This window comes from Sciurus carolinensis, chromosome 10 (assembly GCF_902686445.1).
Source record: "Sciurus carolinensis chromosome 10, mSciCar1.2, whole genome shotgun sequence".
Classification (NCBI taxonomy): domain Eukaryota; kingdom Metazoa; phylum Chordata; class Mammalia; order Rodentia; family Sciuridae; genus Sciurus; species Sciurus carolinensis.
This window is the reverse complement of record NC_062222.1, coordinates 41,912,745-41,935,455: the sequence shown is the minus strand read 5'-3', so window position 1 is coordinate 41,935,455 and position 22,711 is coordinate 41,912,745. Positions and strand designations below refer to the sequence as shown.

The following is a 22,711-nucleotide window of genomic DNA, read 5'->3' as shown; positions in this document are numbered from 1 at the left end:
TGTTCAATTTTCCAAGCATTGTGTCATGTATACAACTTAATTTTTCATATTAATTTTCTAGGTTTTATACAATAGCACATACTTCTTTTAGTATAGGAATATCTGTAAGTTCTTTAAAAATGAAAACCTTTAGTCTGTGAAAAATGTGGCTTAGTACACATTGAGTTCAAAGCAGTGATTTGTGTACTTTGTTAAGCTATCCACTCAAATGTTAAAAAACAATCACCCAAATGCTAAAGTTTTCAGTATCCAATGTGTAACTCATTTGATGTAATGTGATAATTTATGTTGATATAGCACAAATAAAGGTTGAATCTATAGGCACATAACCTTAACTATTGGGAATAAAACAAAATTATTAACATAAAAGTATGAAATGATGTGTTAGAAAATATTGTCATAAAATTAGAATAAGATTATAGATGAATTGAGTCTATGAGTCAAACTTTCAGACACTATACTATGAGAAATGAATGCATATTTAATATAAAGAGCAAAATTAATTAGCAGACATAATGATGAAGAGCTATCTCAACTGATCACACAGGTATATAAAAGTACTTTTAAATTGTTACAAAATGCCATCTGTAAATAAGTGTTCTATATGCAGTAACACAATCATTTAAGTGCTCATATAAATGAGCTTTAAGTTCACTGGCTGGTGTTCTATAATCTTCTCACTGTGATTTTATTATTTTCTTCCTTCCTAAGGCCATTTTACTCATCATAAGTTTCCAATAAATAGAATTAACTATATTCAAATTCATGCACATATTCCATTTTCTAAGCATTTAGCAAATTTTCACTGCTTTTTCTTCCAAGGAAATACCATTAGTATTTGATTTCATTATTCAATGCTTTTTCAAACTTAAAAATACTTTTTTGCATATTCTGGTTTGGGATTCTAAAATAGTGTTATGAAAAACAGATCTAAGAGATTTAACAAAAAAAATATTTCCAAAACCACAGTGGGTTTTAGTTTTTATCAGCAGGAAAAGCAAGGGAACTTTGGGATCAAGTTTACAGTTGCTAAACTAGAGGAAAAGAGCCCAATACAATTATGTAAACAATGAAGATGGACAGTAGTCATAAAGAATATCAACTACATGAAATAAGACACTTTCATTAAAGTACGATTATTAAAAACACCTGATGGGCACTTACAACATAGGAAGCAAGGTGCTGAATGCCAGGATTTGTGGCCCAACCTGGGCAAGGTGGAGGTCTTTGATAAAAATGTTACGGTAACTGAATTACGTGTTAATATGATCACCACAGTTTCTTTATCAAGTATTAACTTGAGACAGCAAATAATGGAAATGGAAGTGGAGACCAATGAAGAGGCTATCACCACAAGTTAGCCAAAATAAAGATGATAGAAGTTAGACTTCTGGCATTTGTGTGAGGAGCTCTATAGTATTCCAGTGATACATTCAAAACCAGTGAAAATTCATTTTAAACTACTCCTTACAGTCTCAGGAAAATGAACGAATGACATTTGAAGCTAATAGAAAAAATAAATGTATTCAAGAATCTAACAAAATTGACAAAAACTGGTTGAGGCATGAACAACTCCCTTCCCCACCTATCCCAGTTTAGCCTGATAGAATTCTTATCCCAGAAGAATACAGCTCCCCTTCTCCCTTCTCTGTAGTTCCCAGGCTAGGGCTATGATTTCTCCCCAGAAGAGGTAGCCTCCTGCGTTTTTCATCCTCCCAGCTCTGTGTGCTGAAGTTCTAGAACAGTCAAGAGCAGCTGAGAGGTCTGGAGCTCTCCTTCTCTAGTTGCCTTACTCACAGAGCATGAGCTATATTCCAAGAATAGCTGGAATACTAGAGCTCTATTTTTTCCTTGTGACATCTCAATTGTAGAAGGTTGTTTCCACCACAGAAGAAGCAAGTTGGGAAGATCAAATACTCCTTCCCCAACCCAGGACCCATTCCATAAATCTAGGTGTGCCTTTGAGAGAAGCAAGCCATTGTGGCCAACCTTCAGTATCTCTGGAGCAGATATTTTGCCAAGGAATAGAAACATGTCATCAGAAAATAGAGCTCAAAAGTTTTTTCCCAAGGAAAACAAAGTTTTTGGAGCAGAGTGTGGAGAAATCTAACCCAAGACCACTTTAAAACACAATAGAGATCTTGATGATGATGATCCATTAAGGAGGAGGCTATTGTTTCCTTAATTACTATTAATAATAAGTTAGCTAAACCAAAGTCTACAAGAGAAAACCAGAGAAGGAGGCAGGGAAGAGTAACACTTTGGGAATGAGAAAGTATCTGACCTCAAATGAGAATGAGAAAGTCTGACCTCAAAGACTATTTCAGCAAGGAGAGACACATTTTATTAGATCACCCTGTGGAACCACATACACTCCTAAGGCACTGTCAAACACAATAGATCAAGCAGCTGGTAAAAAGTGGAGGCTCACATCTGGTTAACCTTCATACCAGAGACAGACAGCTCAACAGAAAGACATAAAGGGAATCCTGCCAACACTGTCTTCCCAAAGTGGCTGTGTTCCCTGTGAGAAGCAAAATGAAGCTGCACACTTCAGCAGATGGGCTCTTCACTTAAACTGCCCAGTCATGTCACTAAACAGAAAAATAAGCAAAGAAAACAAAATCCACTCTGGACATGAGGAGAGGGAATCAAAGTGCTAAAAATATTATCTTAAATATTCAGTTTTCAACAAAGTTTATAAGATATGAAAAGGAATAGGAAAATGTGAACAACAGAAATAAAGCAAGCAATACAAAAGAGTCCATATGATAGACTTAATAGGCAAAATTTTCAAATATGCTAAAAAAGAACTAAAGCAAACCATGCTCAAAGAACAGAAGGTGTGATGACAATATCTCATTATATACAGAACATCAATAAGAGAAAAATTATAGAAAGAAATGGAATTGAAAAGTATAATTACTAAAATGAAAAAAGTAACTAGAGGGTTCAAGAGGAGATTTGAACTGGCAGAAAAAAAAGTCAGTGAACTGGAAGAGATGATGAAATCTGAAAACATAGAAAATGAAGAGCTAAGAAACATGACCAGAGCCTCAGAGAAATGTGGGAGGCTGTTAAGTGCACTAACATATGCAAAAGGGGAGAATCAGAAAGAGTGGAAAGAAATAAACACACTGGTATTCAAGGAAGTAATGCCTGATAACTTCCCCAATATGATGAAAATCATTATTCTCTACCTCTAAGAATCTCAATAAACTCAACTACAATAAAACAAAGAAACACATACTCAGACATATTACAGTAAAAATGTTAAAAGTCAAATACAGCCAGAAAATCTCGAGCACAGCAAGCAAGAGAAAAACAACTAATCACATTGACAGAAAACAAGATTTGTAATTGCCTTCTCATCAGAAACCATACAGGCTGAAAATAAGAGGAAAGATGTATTCAAAAGAATGAAAGGGGAAAATGTGATCAATAACCATTCTATAGCCAACAATCTATCTTTTTAAAGTGAAGATGAAGTAACTGTATCTCAAGATACACCAATGGAATGGAATTCATTGCCTGTAGACTTGCCTATAGACCTGTCTCATAAGAAATAAGAAATTCTTCAGGCTAAAAGCAAGAAATTCCAGAGAGTGATTTGATCTATACAAAGAAAAAATATTGGATAAAGATAATTATGTAATATAGAGGGCAATATAAATATGTACTTCTTCTTTCTACTCAATTGACATACAAAACTACCTGTATAAAACCATACATATGGAATTTCTTTGGGGGGCCAATAATGTGGAGAAATATAATGTACTTCTAATAGCAGAACAAAAGGGGCAGGTAGGAGAAAATCTGCAGTGAAGAAAGAAAATAATGCCAATGGTAACCCAAATCCACAGAAACAATGAAAAGTAGAGAAATGGCATAGAGGAAGCTTAATATAGGAAATATATACAAATATATATTTGCTCTGCTTACTTATTTCAAGTTTTTAAAATATAAAATTACATGAAGAATTATAACAATGCCTTGCTGGGTTTCTGACATATGGATGGTACATCTAAACCAGTAATAGAGAAAAAAGGAGAGGTAGTCATGAAAAAGTAATGTTTCCATACCTCAATGGATTAATTCAATATACTATTGAAGTAGATTCTGAGAAGTTAAAATATAAAGGGTAAGTCCTAAGCAATGACTAAATTTAAGTCACAAGGGAAAATAGAAAATACTTTGAAATAAATGAAAATGAAGAAACAGTATATCGAAACTTAGGGGATGCAGCCAAAGCAGTGTTTAGAAGAGAATTAATAGCTGCAAATGATTGTATTAAAAATAAAGCTTTCAAATCTATAACCTAATCTTTTCCTTAAGAACTAAAAAAGTAGAGCAAATTAAACACAAAGTGATCAAAAAGAAATATTAAAGATTAGAACAGAAATTAATGAAATAAAGAGCAGAAACAATAGAGAAAAATTAGTGAAACCAAAAGTTGTTCTTTAAAAAGATCAACAAAATTAACAAATCTTTAGACAGACTAAACAAAAATAAACAAATAATTAAGAGACCCAAATTGGCAAAATCATGAATAAAAATGTAGAGAACACCACTGACATTTTAAAAACAAGAAATACCAAAAGAAAATAATTTGAATACCTTTTGCCCACAAATTTTGATAGCATAAATGAAATAGGCAATTTCATTATTGTATAAACATCACATTTAGTTGCTTTTTTTTTTTTTTTCCTTTGGTACTGGGGATTGAACTCAGGGGCACTTGACCACTGAACCACATCCCCAGTCCTATTTTGTATATTTAGAGACACTGAGTTGCTTAGCACCTCACCATTGCTGAAGCTAGCTTTGAACTCACAATCCTCCTGCGTCAGTCTCCTGAGCCACTGGGATTATTTCCTTTTGATCATTTTGTGTTTAGCATCATATTTAATGGTGAAAAATTGAATACATCCCCTATAAGATCAGGAATAAGACACGAATATTGGCACTTGCCATTTCCATTGAGCATTGTACTGGAGATTCTAGTCAGGACAATTACAAAAGAAAATGAAATAAAATGTATCCATATTGGAAAATAATGTGTTGTATGTGGCCAATCCACAGGAATCCCAGAATCTTTAAAAATAAGAAAGTACAGAAAATTTGGCTGTAACAGTATACAAATACATAAAAGGCAGGGGATCTTCTATTAAAAAATGAGCAATGTGAAAATGAAATTAAACAATTCCCGGTACTGGGGATGTAACTCAGTGTTACAGTGTGTGCAAGCATGCATGAAGCTCTGGATTCAATCCCTAGCACTAAGAAAAAAGAAAAAGAAACAATTTTGTTTACAGTAGCATTTGGAGTATAGAAAAATACAGATGATTTAGGAATATATTTAATAAAAGAAATGTGAAACAAATTCTGAAAGTTTGAATTTTTAAAATATTTTGATTATAAAAATTAATGTAGACATAAGGTAATCGACAACCCATGCTATGGACCAGAAGAAATAATATGTTAAGATTTCAGATGCAATACTTTCACTGTCAAAATTCCAGCTATTATGCAGAAATTGATATGCTGATCCTAAAATTTATATGGAAATTCAAAGGACCCAAACAGTCAAAATAATCTTGAAAACAATGAATTCACATCCACTAGCATGAATGTAATAGAAAAGGCAAATAATGACAAGAGTTGGTGAGAATGTGTAGTCATTGTAACTCTCCTGCATTGATGGTTAGAATGCGAAATGGTGCAGACACTATGAAAAGAATGTAGCAGTTACTCTAATGTTAAACAGATTCCAGGACCTACAAATTCTCCTCCTGGGTAGCACTAACTATAAATGAAAACACAGTTCCACCAAAAACTTGTTTATGAATGTTCACAGAAGCATTATAAATAATAGACAAAAGGTGGAAACAAGCCAATGTCTATCAACTGATGAATGAATAAATAAAATGATATAGCCTTATAATAGCATATTATATGACAGTAAATGCAATGAAGTACCAATACATGCTACAACATGTACTAACATTAAAAGCATTAATCTAATAGAAAAGGCGAGTCATTTATATCAAATGATCAGAAAAAACAAATTCATAATGATAAAAATATATTAGTGATTTCCTTGGGTTTGAGGAATTGAGTAAAATGGGAAGTGATTGCTAATGAGTATGAATCTTCTTTTATTAATATTAATTTTATTTCATTTTTGTTATGGATTTTTCTTTCAGATATGATGAAAATTGTAGTGAAGTTTGAACAAATCTGTGAGTGCCCTGAAAATTATTTTATTAACACTATAGTATATGATTTGTCCATGTCAATATCAGTAAACCTAAAAAGTGACACAATGGATACTTGAATTAAGTAGAGAGTAGTATAGATGATGAGAATTAATCATTTCTAAATATATTTTTAGTAGAGACAATAGGCTGGATAAGAGGAAGAGAGGTGTCAAATTAATCTGATTATTTTTGACTTAGAGGGCATTAAAATTAAGAATAGAAATTAGATTTTAGTTCAAATTCAAATATTTTTAAATTTAATGATAGAATAAATGTGTTATACAGGATTTCATAATTTGCTATTTCTAATTAAATGTAATAGGCAGCTGCTAGAATGTCTTCCAGTGATCTCTATCTCCTTGTATTCACTTGTTTAATTTCCCTTCTGTTGAGTGTAGACTGGCCCTAATCACTGGCTTCTCATGCATAGTGTATTTTAAAAACAATGGATTATCACTTCTGATATTCTGATATTCTCTCTCTCTCTCTCTCTCTCTCTTTCTCTCTCTCTCTTTCTCTCTCATTCCTTTCATAGAACCCTATCTCTGATGAAACCAACAACTGCATTGTGATCTGTTCCCACAAGACCAGCAACTCGGGGAAGATCCAAAAGATGATGGTGAATTGAGACACTGAAACAGTCCAATAGCTTGAAAGAAAATGAATCTTGCCAACAACCTTGTAGGGTTGGCAGGAGGTCTACCCTCCAGGTGAACCTTGAAATAACTATCACTTTCCTAGAAGTCTTATAAAAGACCCTGAACTACAGGACCCAGTTAAGTCATGCTCAAGTTCCTAACCTATGTAGATTGTGATATTATTTATGTCTTTACTTATGATATTATTTTAGATCTTTATGTTTTGGGCAATTAGTTATGAAGGTACTAATACATTTGATTTCTGAAGTAATTTACATAGATATTTGTATCAAATGGTTATGTATTTCTCATGGAATCTGTTCAGATCTCCTGAAATTGTCAAAAATACTTATTTCACTATTTGATTGTGGTAAGAACACTTAGCATGAAATCTCCCTTCTTGACACATTTTTAAGCACAAAATACATTATTGTCAATTAAAATACTCTCACAAACTCTAGAATTTATTTGTTTTGCTAGACTGAAACTTTATGTATGTCCCATGATTAATAACTCCCATTTTACCCTCTCCCCCAGTTCCTGTCAATCACTGCTCCACTCTGGGATTCTTTGAACTTGACATTTTAAAATACCTAATGTAAGAGTAATCATGTAATATTTATCTTTCTTTGACTTTTTTTAACATAGTTTAATATCCTCAATATTCATTCATATTATCACATATTGCACAAATTCCTTCTTTTCCTCTATGCTTGATGCTTCAGGTTTATTATTAATAATGCATAATACATGAATATAATATATAAAAAATAATAATGCAGGTGAGTATATCCACTCTTCTGAGTGTAAAGACTTATGTACCATCACTGAATTTCATGATTATACTTTTTCCTAAATTCGCTACTTTTATACCCTATTAGTTTTAGTTGTCAGTCTTGACATCTTTTATTACCTGTACACCACAAGGCTGTATGTTACATAATCCTAAAGATGTTGGCATTGCAGGCATCCATAGTCAGTTCTTTCTGACATTCATCTTATTGTGCCATAAATTCCATTTTCATATTCCTTTGATTTCTTTTTAATGTGACATCTATAAAGCAGATTGAGTGTGGTCTAGTATAACACAGATTTTCCATAGATGTATTTGATAGGCTTATGTTTTTTGTGAGAACAATCTAAATGTCAGAATTTTTTACTTTCACAAAAATTTCATCTAATTATAAAAATATTTTATAGATTTCATAAATATGTGAGTTTTTTTAAAAGTAGAATTTATAAAGCTTGTGCCTTTGTTTAAAGAATCTTTATTTACTTGGTCAAGAATAAGATACCCTATGTTCTATTTAATAGAACATCAATAAAAGTTACATCATTATTGAAAATGTCAGTATTGAAGACAAAAATGTGGTCCTTTTCCCTTCAGAATAGTTTATGATCCGCATTTATTAGTAAACTGAAAAGCCCCACTGGTTTGGAAACTTTTATGAGTATGTACATAAAACTTAAAACAACAAAGCAGTTTTTAAAAACTTATTTTCATATGTCTATTGTGGAATAAAAATAAATAATTCAGGTTTATACTACAGGCACTCTCTGTGATTGAAATGGAGATGTAGGTTAAATCAGAATGATTTTGGGTAACTCATTGACTGCTTTCATGTTGGCTGATGCTTCCAGTTTCCTTAAACCTTTGTCTGTTATCATCTTTGAAGCTTTGCTTCTATTTATTGACATGCTTAAGCAATTGAATTGCAGCAAATATCTATGATTTATGAAATTAAAGAGAACTGAAAATATTTTTCTCCACTTTATTTCCATACCACATAAGGTATATTGTTGCTATCAGATCTTGGTAGATTGTGCTTGTCATCAGACTAACATCATCTGTACAGATATGTACATACATGTACACACATGGCATATATGTCCATGGATTAAGCATGCATACACACATACATACAAGCATATGTCCACACTGCATACATTTGTGCTTATGCATACATGCAACCCCCACATACACATCCATAATCACAATGCATATTATGTGAACATGGATTGAGCAATGACAATTAATAAAGCCTCTTCCAAAACAATGAGGGCATTGCAATGAGGGCAATGAGGGGTGAAAGAAGTGGTATTGCAATGTGTTATTCTCATGATTGTTAAATATGTATAACAGAAAATGAACTCCATCGGGAAAAAACTCAGAAAAATTCCACAAAAGACCATGCTGATTGATTTGGTTTTTAGAATCTTTTCTAAAATATCAATATGAAACTATTAATATGTCATTTCAATCATTTTGGAAATACTATTAGAACAATTGTGATTTTGAGACTGATAACCCCTCTGCCACTCAGTGTCAAACCAAGGAGTAGTTCGGAGCATCTGGACAAATTTTAAAAGTAGTGGGGAGAGGGAACTTTTGATTTTATCCATATAAATGTTCATTTAATTTGAAAATCCCTTTCCATAATTGTTTAAACTGAAACTGGATGAGTATTTCAAGATACTCAATCCAAATTTGTGAACTGATGTTGTCAGTGATCACAGAATTTTAAAGCTGGAATTGATCAGTGGCATTATCTGGTCCAGTGCCTTTGGTTGGCAGATGAGTTGATATAAATTAATTATCTAAAAACTTTGTGGTGTAGAGAATGAAAAAGGGAGTGATTACCATTTCAGGGGAGAAAAGTGAGGCATGAAGACATTTAAAAAGTTGCCAACTTTATTAGAATTCTTTACCAGCCACTGGGGCTAATATTTATCCTGCCAACATCTCCTTCAGCACTTTCTACTGTCCTATCCTGTCTTAATATTGTTGATTTTAAATTGTCACCTGGATGGGGAAAGATAGTCAATTAATAAGAGAGAAATACATTTCTTGCTCTCTAGACAGTACCTATATTATGTTATGTTAATACTTAAGGTGGGGTTCTTAATGTTACTGCTTAAAATGTCCTGAGTTTTACTGAGCTGAACTCCAAAAGGACAATGTCATTTCAGTATGTGTGTTTAACAGACTTCACTTCAGTTGTAATATTTTGACTATGCAACACATAAGATATATTTTACAAAATATATTTATAGGTTTAAGTCTAACTTCTAGCCATGCTAACTAAACAAATGTAATTGCTCTGAATGGACTCTAAATAGCTTTCAACATTTCATTACGAAGCAATTACATCTGAGTCTTTCCCAGAGCTCTCAGCACGGCTTTTAAAAAGAAATTACACAAACAGGTGAAATCAGCCATTATGAAATATAACCTACCAGCCTAAAACACAAGGCTTCAGAGTGGCAGTGGAGTTAGGGAGGTGTAAACCAAGTGAAAAACATTTAATTTTCAAGGTAACCACAAATGAGAAAATTTAGCAAACTTACTCAAGGTATGTTTATTTTTAAAAAGGGGAAATTTACTTAAATTTACAAGTCTATTAAGCAATACAAAATTTATTATACCGTTACAATGATTTATCTATGTATGTGTGTCTATCTATCTATGTATACATATTCATACACACACACACATGCATATATATATCTACACATAAACATACATAAATGTATATCATATATATAATAGATATACAAGTGTATGATATATGCACATCTATTATATATACACATTTATATATATTTGACTATTTAAAGGAAGGTATAGCTGCATGCTTGTCTATTTAAAGATATAATTGCATACTTGTGTGTATTTAGAAAGGACATAGCACTTATTGAATGCTGGCTGTGTGCCAGGCACTACTTAAGCATATTATACATACCCTAGCATCTATCCTATATAGTAGTTGTTTCTATTATCCTCACTTTATACAGGGGGAAGCTGAGACATAGAGAATCTAATTTATTTAAGATCAAGAAGTCATTGCTACAAGGTCAGGATTGGAACAAGGCATTCTGGTAACTGAGTTCATGATCATAACTGCTTTTCATGTTTTTCACACTTACTACTAAAGGTTCTTTGTGATGATCTGATTCTATTCTGGGAATTTAGAGCTGGAAAGAGGGAGAGTTAGCATAATAACTAGACACAACTTATAAAATATTATAACATTCATTTGAGAGCTCTGCTTCCAAATATGTCTTTTAAAAAATGAGGATTAAAAACAAGCACTCAGTACAAAAGAACTGTTCATGTTCACGACATGGTTCCCTAACCCAGATTCAGGGTCTTTGGGTACTGCTATTATTACAAACCCTTTGTGATTATATGTCCCACTATGTAAAAATATGGGAACGTGTATCTGAGTGTTTTTATGGGGACAAGATTTCTATCTTCTATTACAATTTTAAAGGGATACATAACTTCATTAACATCTACAGCAGAAGTGGGTAAACATTTTAGTGAAGATCCAGAGAGAAATATCTTATGCTTTTTGGGCCAGAGAGTGTATTCCACAACTACTCAACTCTGCTGTTACAGTGGGAAAACTCCTACAGATGATATATAAAAGACTGACTATGGCAGTGTTTAATAAATGAAATGTCATATATGAATTTTGAAATTTGAAGTTAGTATAAGTCTTCTGTTGCAAAAAGTGTTCCTTTGATCGCTTTTCAGTCATTTAAAATGTAAACAACAAAACACATTTTTTTTTTTAGCTCAGGGATCAGAAAAAACAACAATAGTCCACGTTTGGCCAATGGGCCATAGTTAACCAGCCCCTGGACTAGACAAGTGATTCTTCTCAACATCATAGAGTGAGAATTTGTTGAAAATGTAAATTCTAAAGTCACTCTGCTGATCTCCTGAGTCAGCAACTCTCAAAGGCCCAGCACCTGTGTTTCACCTGTTAGGTGAAATGGAGGCACACTAAAGTTTGAGAGTCACTGATTAGAGTCATTGTTCCAATGATTCAATTCATGCATCCATCCATTTGTTCTTGCAACAAATGATTTTTAAGAGGTGAATCATATTGCATTTGTAATGTAATGGAGAAATGGAGGAGAATTACTCTTTTTTTTCACATATACTCTAATAACTTTCTAATAGAAGAGGAGGTAGCAACTTTCTGACAGACTTACTGTTTGAAATATATTATTGTGATATCTATTTATACGTATAGATAGATATCATATATATCTCTCAGCCCCATGCATATACACTCCTGAAATAAAATATCACAAAACACAGCATGTATCCTTAGTATATGTGCTATACCCTGATATTCTGTTTTATTGTACTTCTCTAGAATCCATTATAATAAACTGATTTTATAATCCACTAGATCAGAACTTATAGTTTGAAAAATACCACCATAAAATGTGCTCACCAGTGCAAATTCTTTATTGAGAATCATTTGTTCCACTAAAGATGACTCATTGTGGAAGAGGTGGGGTTGCATGTGACTCCACATGTGAGGAAACCACCAGAACTCATCCACAGACCTCAGCAGAAGGTCATCTCCTTCATCTTCCTCTTCAGTCCCTACAAACACAAAGTTAAAAATAACATTAGTGAAAATTTTGTACTAGTTTAAAGGTTATTTTTGTAAAATTTATATAATTCTTTATGCTACTGATACATAGGTCCAATTATGTGGTTTTTTTTTTTTTTTTTTCCTTTTATTTTGGTGGTGCTGGGGATTGAACCCAGGATCTTGTGCTTGGGAGGCAAGCACTCTACCAACTGAGCTACATCTCCAGTCCCTATGTGGGTTTTTTAATCAGGAAAAAAATGACTATAATGACTATAAATTATATTAGACAAGGGATTTGGGGATCAGAAGGGTAGGTGGTGCTTGCCCTAGGTGCAGACAGTTGCTTAATTTAGAATTTAGGAGTATTTTATTACTGATTTTTTTTTTCAGAATTGCTGACATGTTATAATAAAATAGTAGATCTATCCTTAACAAGACCCCTAAAGTGCACAAAGTCAAATCAAGAATCAATAAATTTTTTTTTGTTTTAAAATTATCAACAGAAAAATTAACAATTATCTCTTATTGTACAAAGGAAACCTGATCAAAGATAAATCCTTTTCTCTTAAAAAAATTTTCATTTATATCTATGCATGTATACATATATCAAAAATTGTGTTTATAATTTAACTCATGGATTGTGTTAAATTGTTTCTGATTACAAAAATCATGCACGCTTATTTTAGAAATGTAAAATATAAATCCAAACAAAAACAAAGCAAAACAAAAAAACCCAAATTGTACAATACCATATTCTAGAACTAACCAATGGAGACATTTTTTATCTTTCTTTAAAATATGTTTTATTTATTTTTAAATGAAAAAATAAATAATTTACTTCCATCTATGTTACTCTAATCAATGAAATTTTGCAGCTTTCTATGGTCAATAAAGTATAAAACAACTTGGATGTCTTTTTAAATATACATTGTTCCTGGGATATAGTCCTTAATCCATAGTCCTCAAAAGTTGGAAGAGTCACCTGGGTTTAAATAGGATTTTGACAACACAAATGGCAATACAAAGAGTAAAAAAATGGAAGTTTAAAAAATGGGCAAGTCCTATGAATAAAAGGAGCAGACAGCATTCTTAATTTTTGTTAAATTTAGTTAAAACCATTAGTAATACAGACTCACAATTTATTTACTTTTGTTATTATAGTAAAAGAATATTGAATATTGAAATCCAAATTAGGAAGAGTTTATCACTTCATCTGTAGAATCTTTATGCTAACAATGCTTCTCAAGGCCATAATTTGGCAGACTCAGTCATAAATTAGAAAGAGTTACTTCATGTCACATGTGATGAAGGAATTGATGGTTCTCTCAACCCTCTAGAATTAGTCTGCTGTGCTTCGAATACGGAATGTTTGAGAAATGCTTCTATTCACTTTAAACTTCGCTGATCATTATTGCAAGTGGCAGGAAGCACATAATGCATACTTGACCAGGAAGAAGGTCAATTACTCAATTTAAAGAAAAATTTGCAGACTATTGATAAAAACAGATGTATGACTGATCATAAAATCTTAGTAATTTTTATATCAGAGAGTATGCTAATTTAGAAAAACTCTCCATAAGGTTGAGAATGACATTTAAAGTCTCCTTTTAAAAATTTTTCAACATCATGGATTAATTTCTGTCAGCCTTTCTCTTATTTTATGCTGGTCATATAATTCAAAACCACATGAGGCAGACCCTTGACACTGGAAACAGCTTAATGAAAAATATGATACAAGTCATGCTGAGGGAACAGCAGAATTCCAAATGTTTTCAAACTCAAGTAACTGAAAATGTTATATTTTTGATTTATTCTATACACATATTTTCTATACTTAATGTATACTGGAATTATGTGCTAAAATGTAATTTGTGGCCCATATATGCCCACAGTAACACAAGTTACAGTTCATTTAAATATCTGTAGTCAAATTGAGCCTTTTACTTATAACTTGATTTAGATTTAAATCTAGATCATCATTAGCAAAAAAGTGAATTTTATCTTATTTTAAAATTATGTCCTTTTACTTTTCCTGATTCCCAGAGTTTAAGAAGTACTTTGTTTCAGAAGTACAATATATAAAGAGTTAATTTTTTTGCTATCACTTTCAGAGGATCTGTGTTATAATATTCTCCTAAGAGTTAAGTCTGCCAAAATAAGACAAATTTTAGCAAGATCTGGAATATAAGTCGATATCCTTAAAGGTACAGTTGTAACCCTAAAATAAGATACATAAAATCCCAGTGTCAGTATTCTCTGTTTTGTTTGTACAAATATCTGCTTAGTATTATTCCTAAATAGTAAGAAGATATTTTCTAATTTTCTTTTTATCTTGAACTTACATAATATGGTCCCATACAGGTTAATGTAGAATAAACCAATTTTAAGTATTATACTAAGTAAAATGAAAGATATGATGCAAATTGTTTAAAAGCTACTTGGAGTTCCAAAATCAGAAAAGAGCAATGCAAATTACCTACTGTGTATTTTTTGATAATATTTGATTCTTATACAAAAGTACTCAAAATTAATTATCTTAATAATAAACAGAATACTAACAACAAGCTAGACAATGTTTCAGATGAAAGAGATATTATTATCCCATTATGGAGATGTGGAAACTGAGTCATATAAAAGTTAAGTAGCCTGGTTTTGTTCACATAACTAGTATAATGTCAGAACTTGGATTTTAACACAAGCAGTCTATTTCCAATATCTAGTCTGTTAATCCACTCTTTATAAGAAAGGTAAAAAACAAAAAAAACCAAAAAAACCAAAGTAGAAAGAATAAAATGTTTTTCTTATTGTTGTGTTTGAATATTAATGACTATATAAATTGGTATTTTTTATAAAAACTGACTCTCATGGAAAAGACCAACATTATCCAATTTATAAACATTATTTATGAATTAATTACTGATTAAATCATTTTCAATTTATTATGAATTACCAAGAACAGCAATAATTGTGTTCCATGAAAAATAAAATTTGTTGCCCTTCCATGTCTAGAAGTCATCTTCTTACTGCTGTAATGTCTTCATTTTTCAATTGAGCTTCTATTGTGCGATTTCAATCAAGTTGTAAACATTTCCCGACTAAAATATTTCACTCAAAACTCCATACTTTTATTTTTTTCCTTTTAATCAACACCATGTCCTTCCTCTTTCAATTTGGCACCTGTGGATGAATGACTTTTATGAAAGGCTTAGTAATATGCCCTTTCGAGTTGAGATTGTTTTTAGTATGTGAAGGACAGAGAAGCTGAACAGGAAAGAATACATGAGAAATACAAATAAGTGAATCAGTTTGAAATATGCAGAATCAATCATTATTGCACTGGACATATGTGATTAAATGTCTTCAAAACAATGAGGCTCATCAATCAGCATCCTTATGCATTGGGAAACCAGATAGTCTGGGGAAGAACTAAGGCCGTCATTGCAACAAGGCCATCTCAGCATGTTACACATCACAGCCAAGTGCACACAAAAGGAGAGCACTTATTTTATTTGTGATCTTTTTCCTATAATGCTAAACCTCTATATAGGAAAGTGACTACAGGAAGATGAGGTATTGCCTTTCTGATAGTGGGTATCCCTAATGTATAATTCAGCCCTGACAGAAACCTTGATATGCCCATGTGTGTTAATAAGTATTTAACATGACATGATGCACCCTCAAAAAATGTTATGGATGCTTTTTAATTTTCCTGTGAATAAAAGAGCATAATACTTAAATAAGGGTTACATATTTATATGAAGGTTATTAAACTTCCAGGATCTACCATTTTATATATACTGTTTATTTTCTAAAGTACACTATCACCATAGCATAGCAGCAGAGAGTGTTTCTTCCGTTGTTTTTGTTAGGATAGTTTCAACACATAGTGTTCATAAGGTTTGCTTAAGAGACACAATGAAAGCCAGGCTCGGTAGCTCACACCTGTAATACCAACTACTCAGGGAGGCTGAGGCAGGAGGTTTGCACGTTCAAGGTCAGTCTCAGCAACTTAGTGAGAATCTGCCTCAAAAATGAAAAAGGCATGAGGATGTAGCTCAGTGTACAGTGCCCTGTAGCACCACAATGTACAAAAAGAGAGAGAGAGAGAAAGTTAAAATATTGCTTTTTTGTATCTTCCTTCAACAATTATCCCTGTAATATTGTTTGGTATGCTACTCATTTGATGTGTAATGTACATGTTCAGGATCGTAGAGAAGAAATGAGATGCGTCATAACCTTTATCAACAATAATGCTGCAAATGTCTCGCAGGTTTAGTAGGTCTGAGTATGAAAAGTAAATAAAAATGGAGGTGATTACCCAGATATATATCAGCCAAAAGAATGCTTTCCTTATACCGTATAACTATTTAAGACAAAATAGTATTGTTTGTATGTGAACTCCAAATAATCCCATATTTTTTCTCTTGCATGAGTAGATACAGCCTGTAGTTATCTGCTTTATAACTTCATAGTCAGAGCTTCTTAGGCTTGAACTCATTTCTTGAGGGTGCTTTTGAAGAAGATTTACAAAATCAAATCTATTTTCAAAATTGTAAGCTGAAATTGCTTTGCCTGTGCAGATATGATGACCCAAATCTATTCTACAAAATGTCCTTTAAAAATATGCAATCATTTGATTTATCAACTGGTCTAAATACTAATTTTCCTTCTATTACTTTAAACAGATGTACATGTTACAAAGCAGGAGAAAAAAGCATCATGGAAAAGTCAATAAGACATTGCTACTTCAATATTCTAATAAACCATGCTGGGCTTTTACATTAAACAGTCTCTGTGTAAACAAGCTCCATTTAAGATAATTAAAGACTACCTTTGCATGGGATATTTGCAATGAATCAATAAACTGCATACATGCACAGATAATTCTGTGAAATATTTCCACTAAGATACTAACAGAAACAATGCAAAGCGTTTACCTCACTGCATAAAAGCAAGTAGGTGTAGATGGTGATGTTCTCTTAATTCTAACCCCAGCACACTTTAGTAGTATTTTTGTCCTCAGTGCAAGACAATTTTATGAACACTGTTTTTTCTATGCTAGAGGCATTTAGTAACAATGCTAATATTCAGAAAAGGAAAGTCAAAATCTGAAGGTGAGAGCGTAAAGAGGTGAGAAATAACAGAACACAGAGTAAGCATTCATGAACACCAATCCCATTTTGAGAATCTGTTGAGAGGCTTAGATGGAATAGAAGTTTAACTGTGACTAGATAGATATGGGGGGGAAATGCAAGCTTGATTGTGAAGGTTTTAATGGATATTGGGTCAAATTTGTCTCAATACTTTCAGGTAAAAATATTGCAAAGGAAAGTCAATTAAATTCCTTTGTGGCTATAAAACTCCTCTCCCATCACCAGATATTTTCCAAAGGTAAATAACAAGCACAAAAGTCTCTGCCACCTCAACTACTCACAAATTTTAAAATACTGTCCACTATTATTAGTATTAGTATCATCATCATCATCATTACTGAAGTATGCTCTCAATTGGACTATGCTGACAAACAAGATGTACAATCATACTTAAAACAATGATTATGGTTTCTTGTACCGAGTTGAAAAAGTCAATTCTCTTTCTCTTTTGCCCTTGATTTTAATAGTATTTGCCAAAGTAAACGAGCTCATTGATTTTGGATTTGGCTTCTCATATAACGCACCCAAGTTTTTCCCATAATCAATCTGGACATTCTGTTTCTCCTACTTATGGAACATTTATAATCCTATCTCCTATTTATATGTAGCTGCCTGAGAACACAAAGCTCCTTCTTACCTGTATGGTAAAACTTCCCTGAAAATCCAAGGTTGAAGGTAAAATTTGCAACCTGAGTGCGCAGTAAATTTTGAGTCTCTAGTAAGGCCTGAAATAAATAAGAAATTAACATGATTTTAGAAAAATAAATATGAAGCTTTGGGATGCCTCTTTTGTAAATGTGTGTATCAGTGAAACAATTTGAGCTTTGTTGGTTTTGGGATTTTGATGGAGACTGTTCTGTGATATTCATATCTCAGGTCTGATAATTACTATGGTTATTATTTTTATTGAAGGTTAGCAAATTACAAAACAGTGAAGTCCTGAGCACATTATGCATTGCTGAGAGGCACTTCTCCAACTGCACGGCACTGAAATCGTTTTTCATTTCTGAGACATTTCTTGAATTTCAGATTATTATATTTCCTTTCCTTGGGGAAAATTTTCCAGAATTGTTGAATGTAGACAAGTCCTATATATGCTAGTAAGGAATAGGAGGGAACTTTGGTCTGAACTATAATTTGGTATTTTATTTAACTGTGCTACCTCCCCCATCATTTAAAAAGCATAATTATTGAGTTGAAAGCTTGAGATTTTACTTAAAAAACTGAAGAGCAATGTATATTTTATAAGGCATTGCTTGCAAATCTAGAGACATGAAAAATAAGAATAAATACCCTTTATACTACTAATTCCATAAAGAAATGTTCTCTAAATGTAAACATTTCTCTAATTTCTAGACTTAGAATTGTACTGTGTGAATTTCTTGTTTGTAGACAGGTAAGAACACACTGATAATAATTAGCCAGAATTAGTCATGCAAATTTTCTCTCAGTCCCTTCAGTGCTGTTATTCCTATGTGAATACCTGCAGCATAATCCAGAACTCTCATATCCCAGGGCTTTTTGCTCACTTATTGGTCTGCTTACTGATTCAGAATGCTTTTCCTATTTTTTAAGTGACTTTTTAAAAGAGGACTTACTTTGTTTTAATGGAAATTAGAAAGTCATTTCAAACTAAGACTAATTTTTGTTACCTTTACCATCTGTTAAGCTAAATAAAGAACCAGTGGTTTAGATAATTTCTTTTGCTTTAGTTATGGTGGATAAGTGCTTGCTTTGAAAATTTGTGAACCTAACTATTTATCCCTTTAGTCCTGAGAACTAATTTAATTTTGAAGAAAGAAATAAAGAAATGACCAAATAACTAAAATATTGATAAACTATACAGTCAGTGACTCTTTGAGACCATAATTATACTGCATGTAATCATGGTCAATCTTTTTTTAAATTTTATCAATTATATAGACAATGGAAAACTGGATCCATTAGTTTAATTTATTTCTATGAAATATTCAAAGACATTCTCAAAAAGGTCAAAGTAGATATTAAAAGGAGGGTGGAGTTAAAAATAACATGTATGGAATAATAGCATTATTTGTAAATGCTATGGAATGTACCTTAAAATAATAAGGCCATGCATTATTTTTAGTTTTAATGACTTTTCTCTAATTTCTTTTTTATTTTACTTTTTGCTTTATTGAATGCTCAATCTCAGAGCTTCCATATCTTGAAATATATATAACTATATTTAATTTCTCCCTTCCCCTTCTCCATTCCAACACCGTCCATCTGTATTTTTCCTTGGAGTTCTTGAAGTATTCTTCATTCTACATTTATTTATCTGTCATTCATTCTTTCTTGTTATTCATCATCCACTTTTAAATACAATATTTATTAATTGTGGATGGATACAGTATTGGATTTCCTAAGAATGGCCCTTGTAACCTAGAACCTTACCAACTAGAGAGGGAGATAGATATAAAATATAGTCACACAAATGTGTAATGGTAATTCTTGACAAGTGTTGCAAAAGAAATCTCGGTCATACTGTGAAAGATTTTAGATTGAAGAGTGGGCCTACATATCTGGTGCTTTCTTAGGGACAATATAGTAAAGATTGAAAAGACTATTTTTCCCAGAGCAACTTGCCACCACCACCACTTACTATTTTCTTAGGATTTTAAGATACTATGGTGTCCAACAGTGTTTCCATTTTCCATTTCCAGCTTCCTCATCTTACCTTCTGCACTCACAGTAACTTCCCAAAGTATGTTGTGTTAGGGAGGCTATTCATTTAAGATTCTACTTTTGTCAGTCATTTCCTTTCTCTAATCCTTTCCTTTATCTGTGAAATGGGACAGTGATGAATACTTATGTGATATTATTATGGTGAGGATTACATCAGAGAGGGTGTGTCAAGTATTTAGCTAAGGATCTGTTACAGATGCAGAACTCAATAAGTACTCTATGGACACTGAATATATCATTCCCTACCTGTTGATTAGGTATCCTTGGTGTCTCCACATTTTTAATTAACCTACATGCATTGCTTCTTCCCCAAAGTATCACATAATCCCCACCTCCACATTTCTTCATGCCATTGCTCACTCTCTTCCCTTTGCCTAGAAAACCCGCATTGGTCTCCATCCCATTTCCCCAAACCTCACCCATTCTTTAAATTTCCACCCAAATGCCATATTTCTGGATGAAGCTTCTCTGATGCCTCATAGGTTTTCTTTTCTTATCTCCCATAGGAAATTTCTAAGTCGTTTTTTAACACTTCCATAATTTTCTACTTTGTTTCACATACTCTGTATCTTATTTCTCTCTGCACTCTATAGTCACCCTCAGGTTGAGCAAACCTTACTCATTTTTACATATCCCATGTTACTCAATGAACTTTTCCTATATGTGAAAGGTATTCAAAGTATGATAAAAGCAAGTATTAATATATAGCTATAAACATAGTTTCATTTATTTTTATTATTACCAGTTTTTCAGTGGTAAAAATGATAAACACAATTCATAAGCTATACTAAAAATATCAGAATAATATAGATAAAATATTACTTTTTCCAGCATGTTCATAACACTGAAATCTTCTAACATTGTTTTATAGATCTCCTATTAAGACAAGCTCAAAGACACAAGGCTAGATGGATTTTCTTCCACTGGTACTAATTAGCTGTATGAGAAATTCGACTGATCTTTTTATTGTCAAAAGAAGTAGAATTGTGTATTTACAAACTCCCAACAAGGAATTTGATTAATGTAGGAGTAAAAATGTCAAATTCTAAAAGCAAGAACAGATCAAATGGATAAAAAGTAAAAAGGCAAATCTTAAAATGTTCCAAGGTTTCTTATTTCTGTAAATGTTCTTTGGTTGTCAAAATCAGATTAAGGAATTTTCTGTGTTTTTCAATGATAAAAAAAGAGTGAGACAAATAGTATTGCATATATAAAAATCAATCTAATCTTGAAAAATAGAAATCAGAAATAAGTTTATAAGAGAAAAGTGCTAAGTCATGAGCATAAAAGAAGAAACTAGAAAAAAACAGACATGAAATATAGGAAAAGCTAAAATGTTAGATGAAAGATCAGAGCAAGAAAATATGAATGCTAAATTAATATTAAAGCATAAGAAAGCTTCAAAAAAATCCTTATTTTCCAAATTCTTGCTAATGAACTGGAAATAATGTCTCAGATTTAGACCAAAACCAAATAATAAAGCTTAGAAAATATTTGTAAATGCACTTTTATATGCCTGAATATTTTTGGGGTAAATTTAACTAATATTTGAAAATATATGTAAAAATAAAATATACTAAGACTTGAGACAAGGTAATTCATTGTCTTTCATAGTTTACAAGTCATAAAAAACAATACAAATTAATCTGAATTTTTCTTTCATTATTTATGAAAAACAATTGAATGTTTAAGGGAGTAAATACATAGCTAGCTTTAAAAAAACAGTAGATCATTATTTTAGTAAATATAATTTGCATTATTAATTCAACATTCTTAGAATTAATCTCTTAGTATTTCATGAAAGAAGTTCAACTTTGCCCTCACATAAGTGCATACTGTTAAAAAGAATGATGATGTTCAAACTTTATGTTGCAGAAAATTTTCTCAAGAAGATTGCTAAAATTGTCCATTCTGGAAGCCCACTTGAAAATATTGATTTATACCATCATTGGGTCCAGGAATATGTATATCATTATAAACTCCAACTGGCTGTAAAAAATGTCAAGCGATTGTTTGAAGTTACCAGATAGGACATGAATTACCAGAATGCTTGTAAAATACCTCTTCTCAGGCTCATCATTTGGGGATTCCAAAGTGATAAGTACAGGATGGAGTTGAAGGAATCTGTCTTTAACAGTGATTCATATGACTTCAAACTAGAGATTATTTCCCCTGAAGAACTTGGGGAAATATTGAGTTAGTGCATTATTTGTATTATTTTCAAGGTATGCTGCATATGTCTTAATTAATTCTAATTTTTAGGTTGTTACTTATTAGCATTAACTCTTTCCCTAAGTGTATTTCCCTAAGTGCCAGTATACATACTTTCATATAGCCTTTGCTTCAAAATTTTAAAATCCAATATCTCAGGATAATAATGTTTGCTTTTGTGTCTTATACAGTCTTTTATTTTAATCAACAATAAAATAGCATCTTATCCTAATATAATCTTTAGGTGGGAATCAAAAAGAATATTAGTCATATTTTTATTTTCTAGGTTGAAAAAATTGCTTCATCGTCCACCCAGATAACCAAAGAGGAGGTCAAAATTGAGC

At 32.0% G+C, this 22,711-nt stretch overlaps 1 protein-coding gene and 1 non-coding gene across 2 annotated transcripts in view; both read right to left on the bottom strand.

Annotated features, from left to right (window-relative positions):
* Window positions 1-22,711, bottom strand: part of Ndst4 (N-deacetylase and N-sulfotransferase 4) — a 240,708-nt gene that overhangs the window by 109,915 nt on the left and 108,082 nt on the right. Inside the window, exons 2-3 of the mRNA XM_047566890.1 lie at window positions 18,088-18,175; window positions 12,151-12,305 (exon numbers count right to left, since the gene is read on the bottom strand). Coding sequence (XP_047422846.1) covers window positions 12,151-12,305; window positions 18,088-18,175 — 243 coding nt within the window. The remainder of the gene's footprint in view (window positions 1-12,150; window positions 12,306-18,087; window positions 18,176-22,711) is intronic.
* Trnag-ccc (transfer RNA glycine (anticodon CCC)) lies at window positions 12,449-12,521 on the bottom strand. The gene has a single exon. It is a non-coding gene; the product is annotated as a tRNA-Gly (tRNA).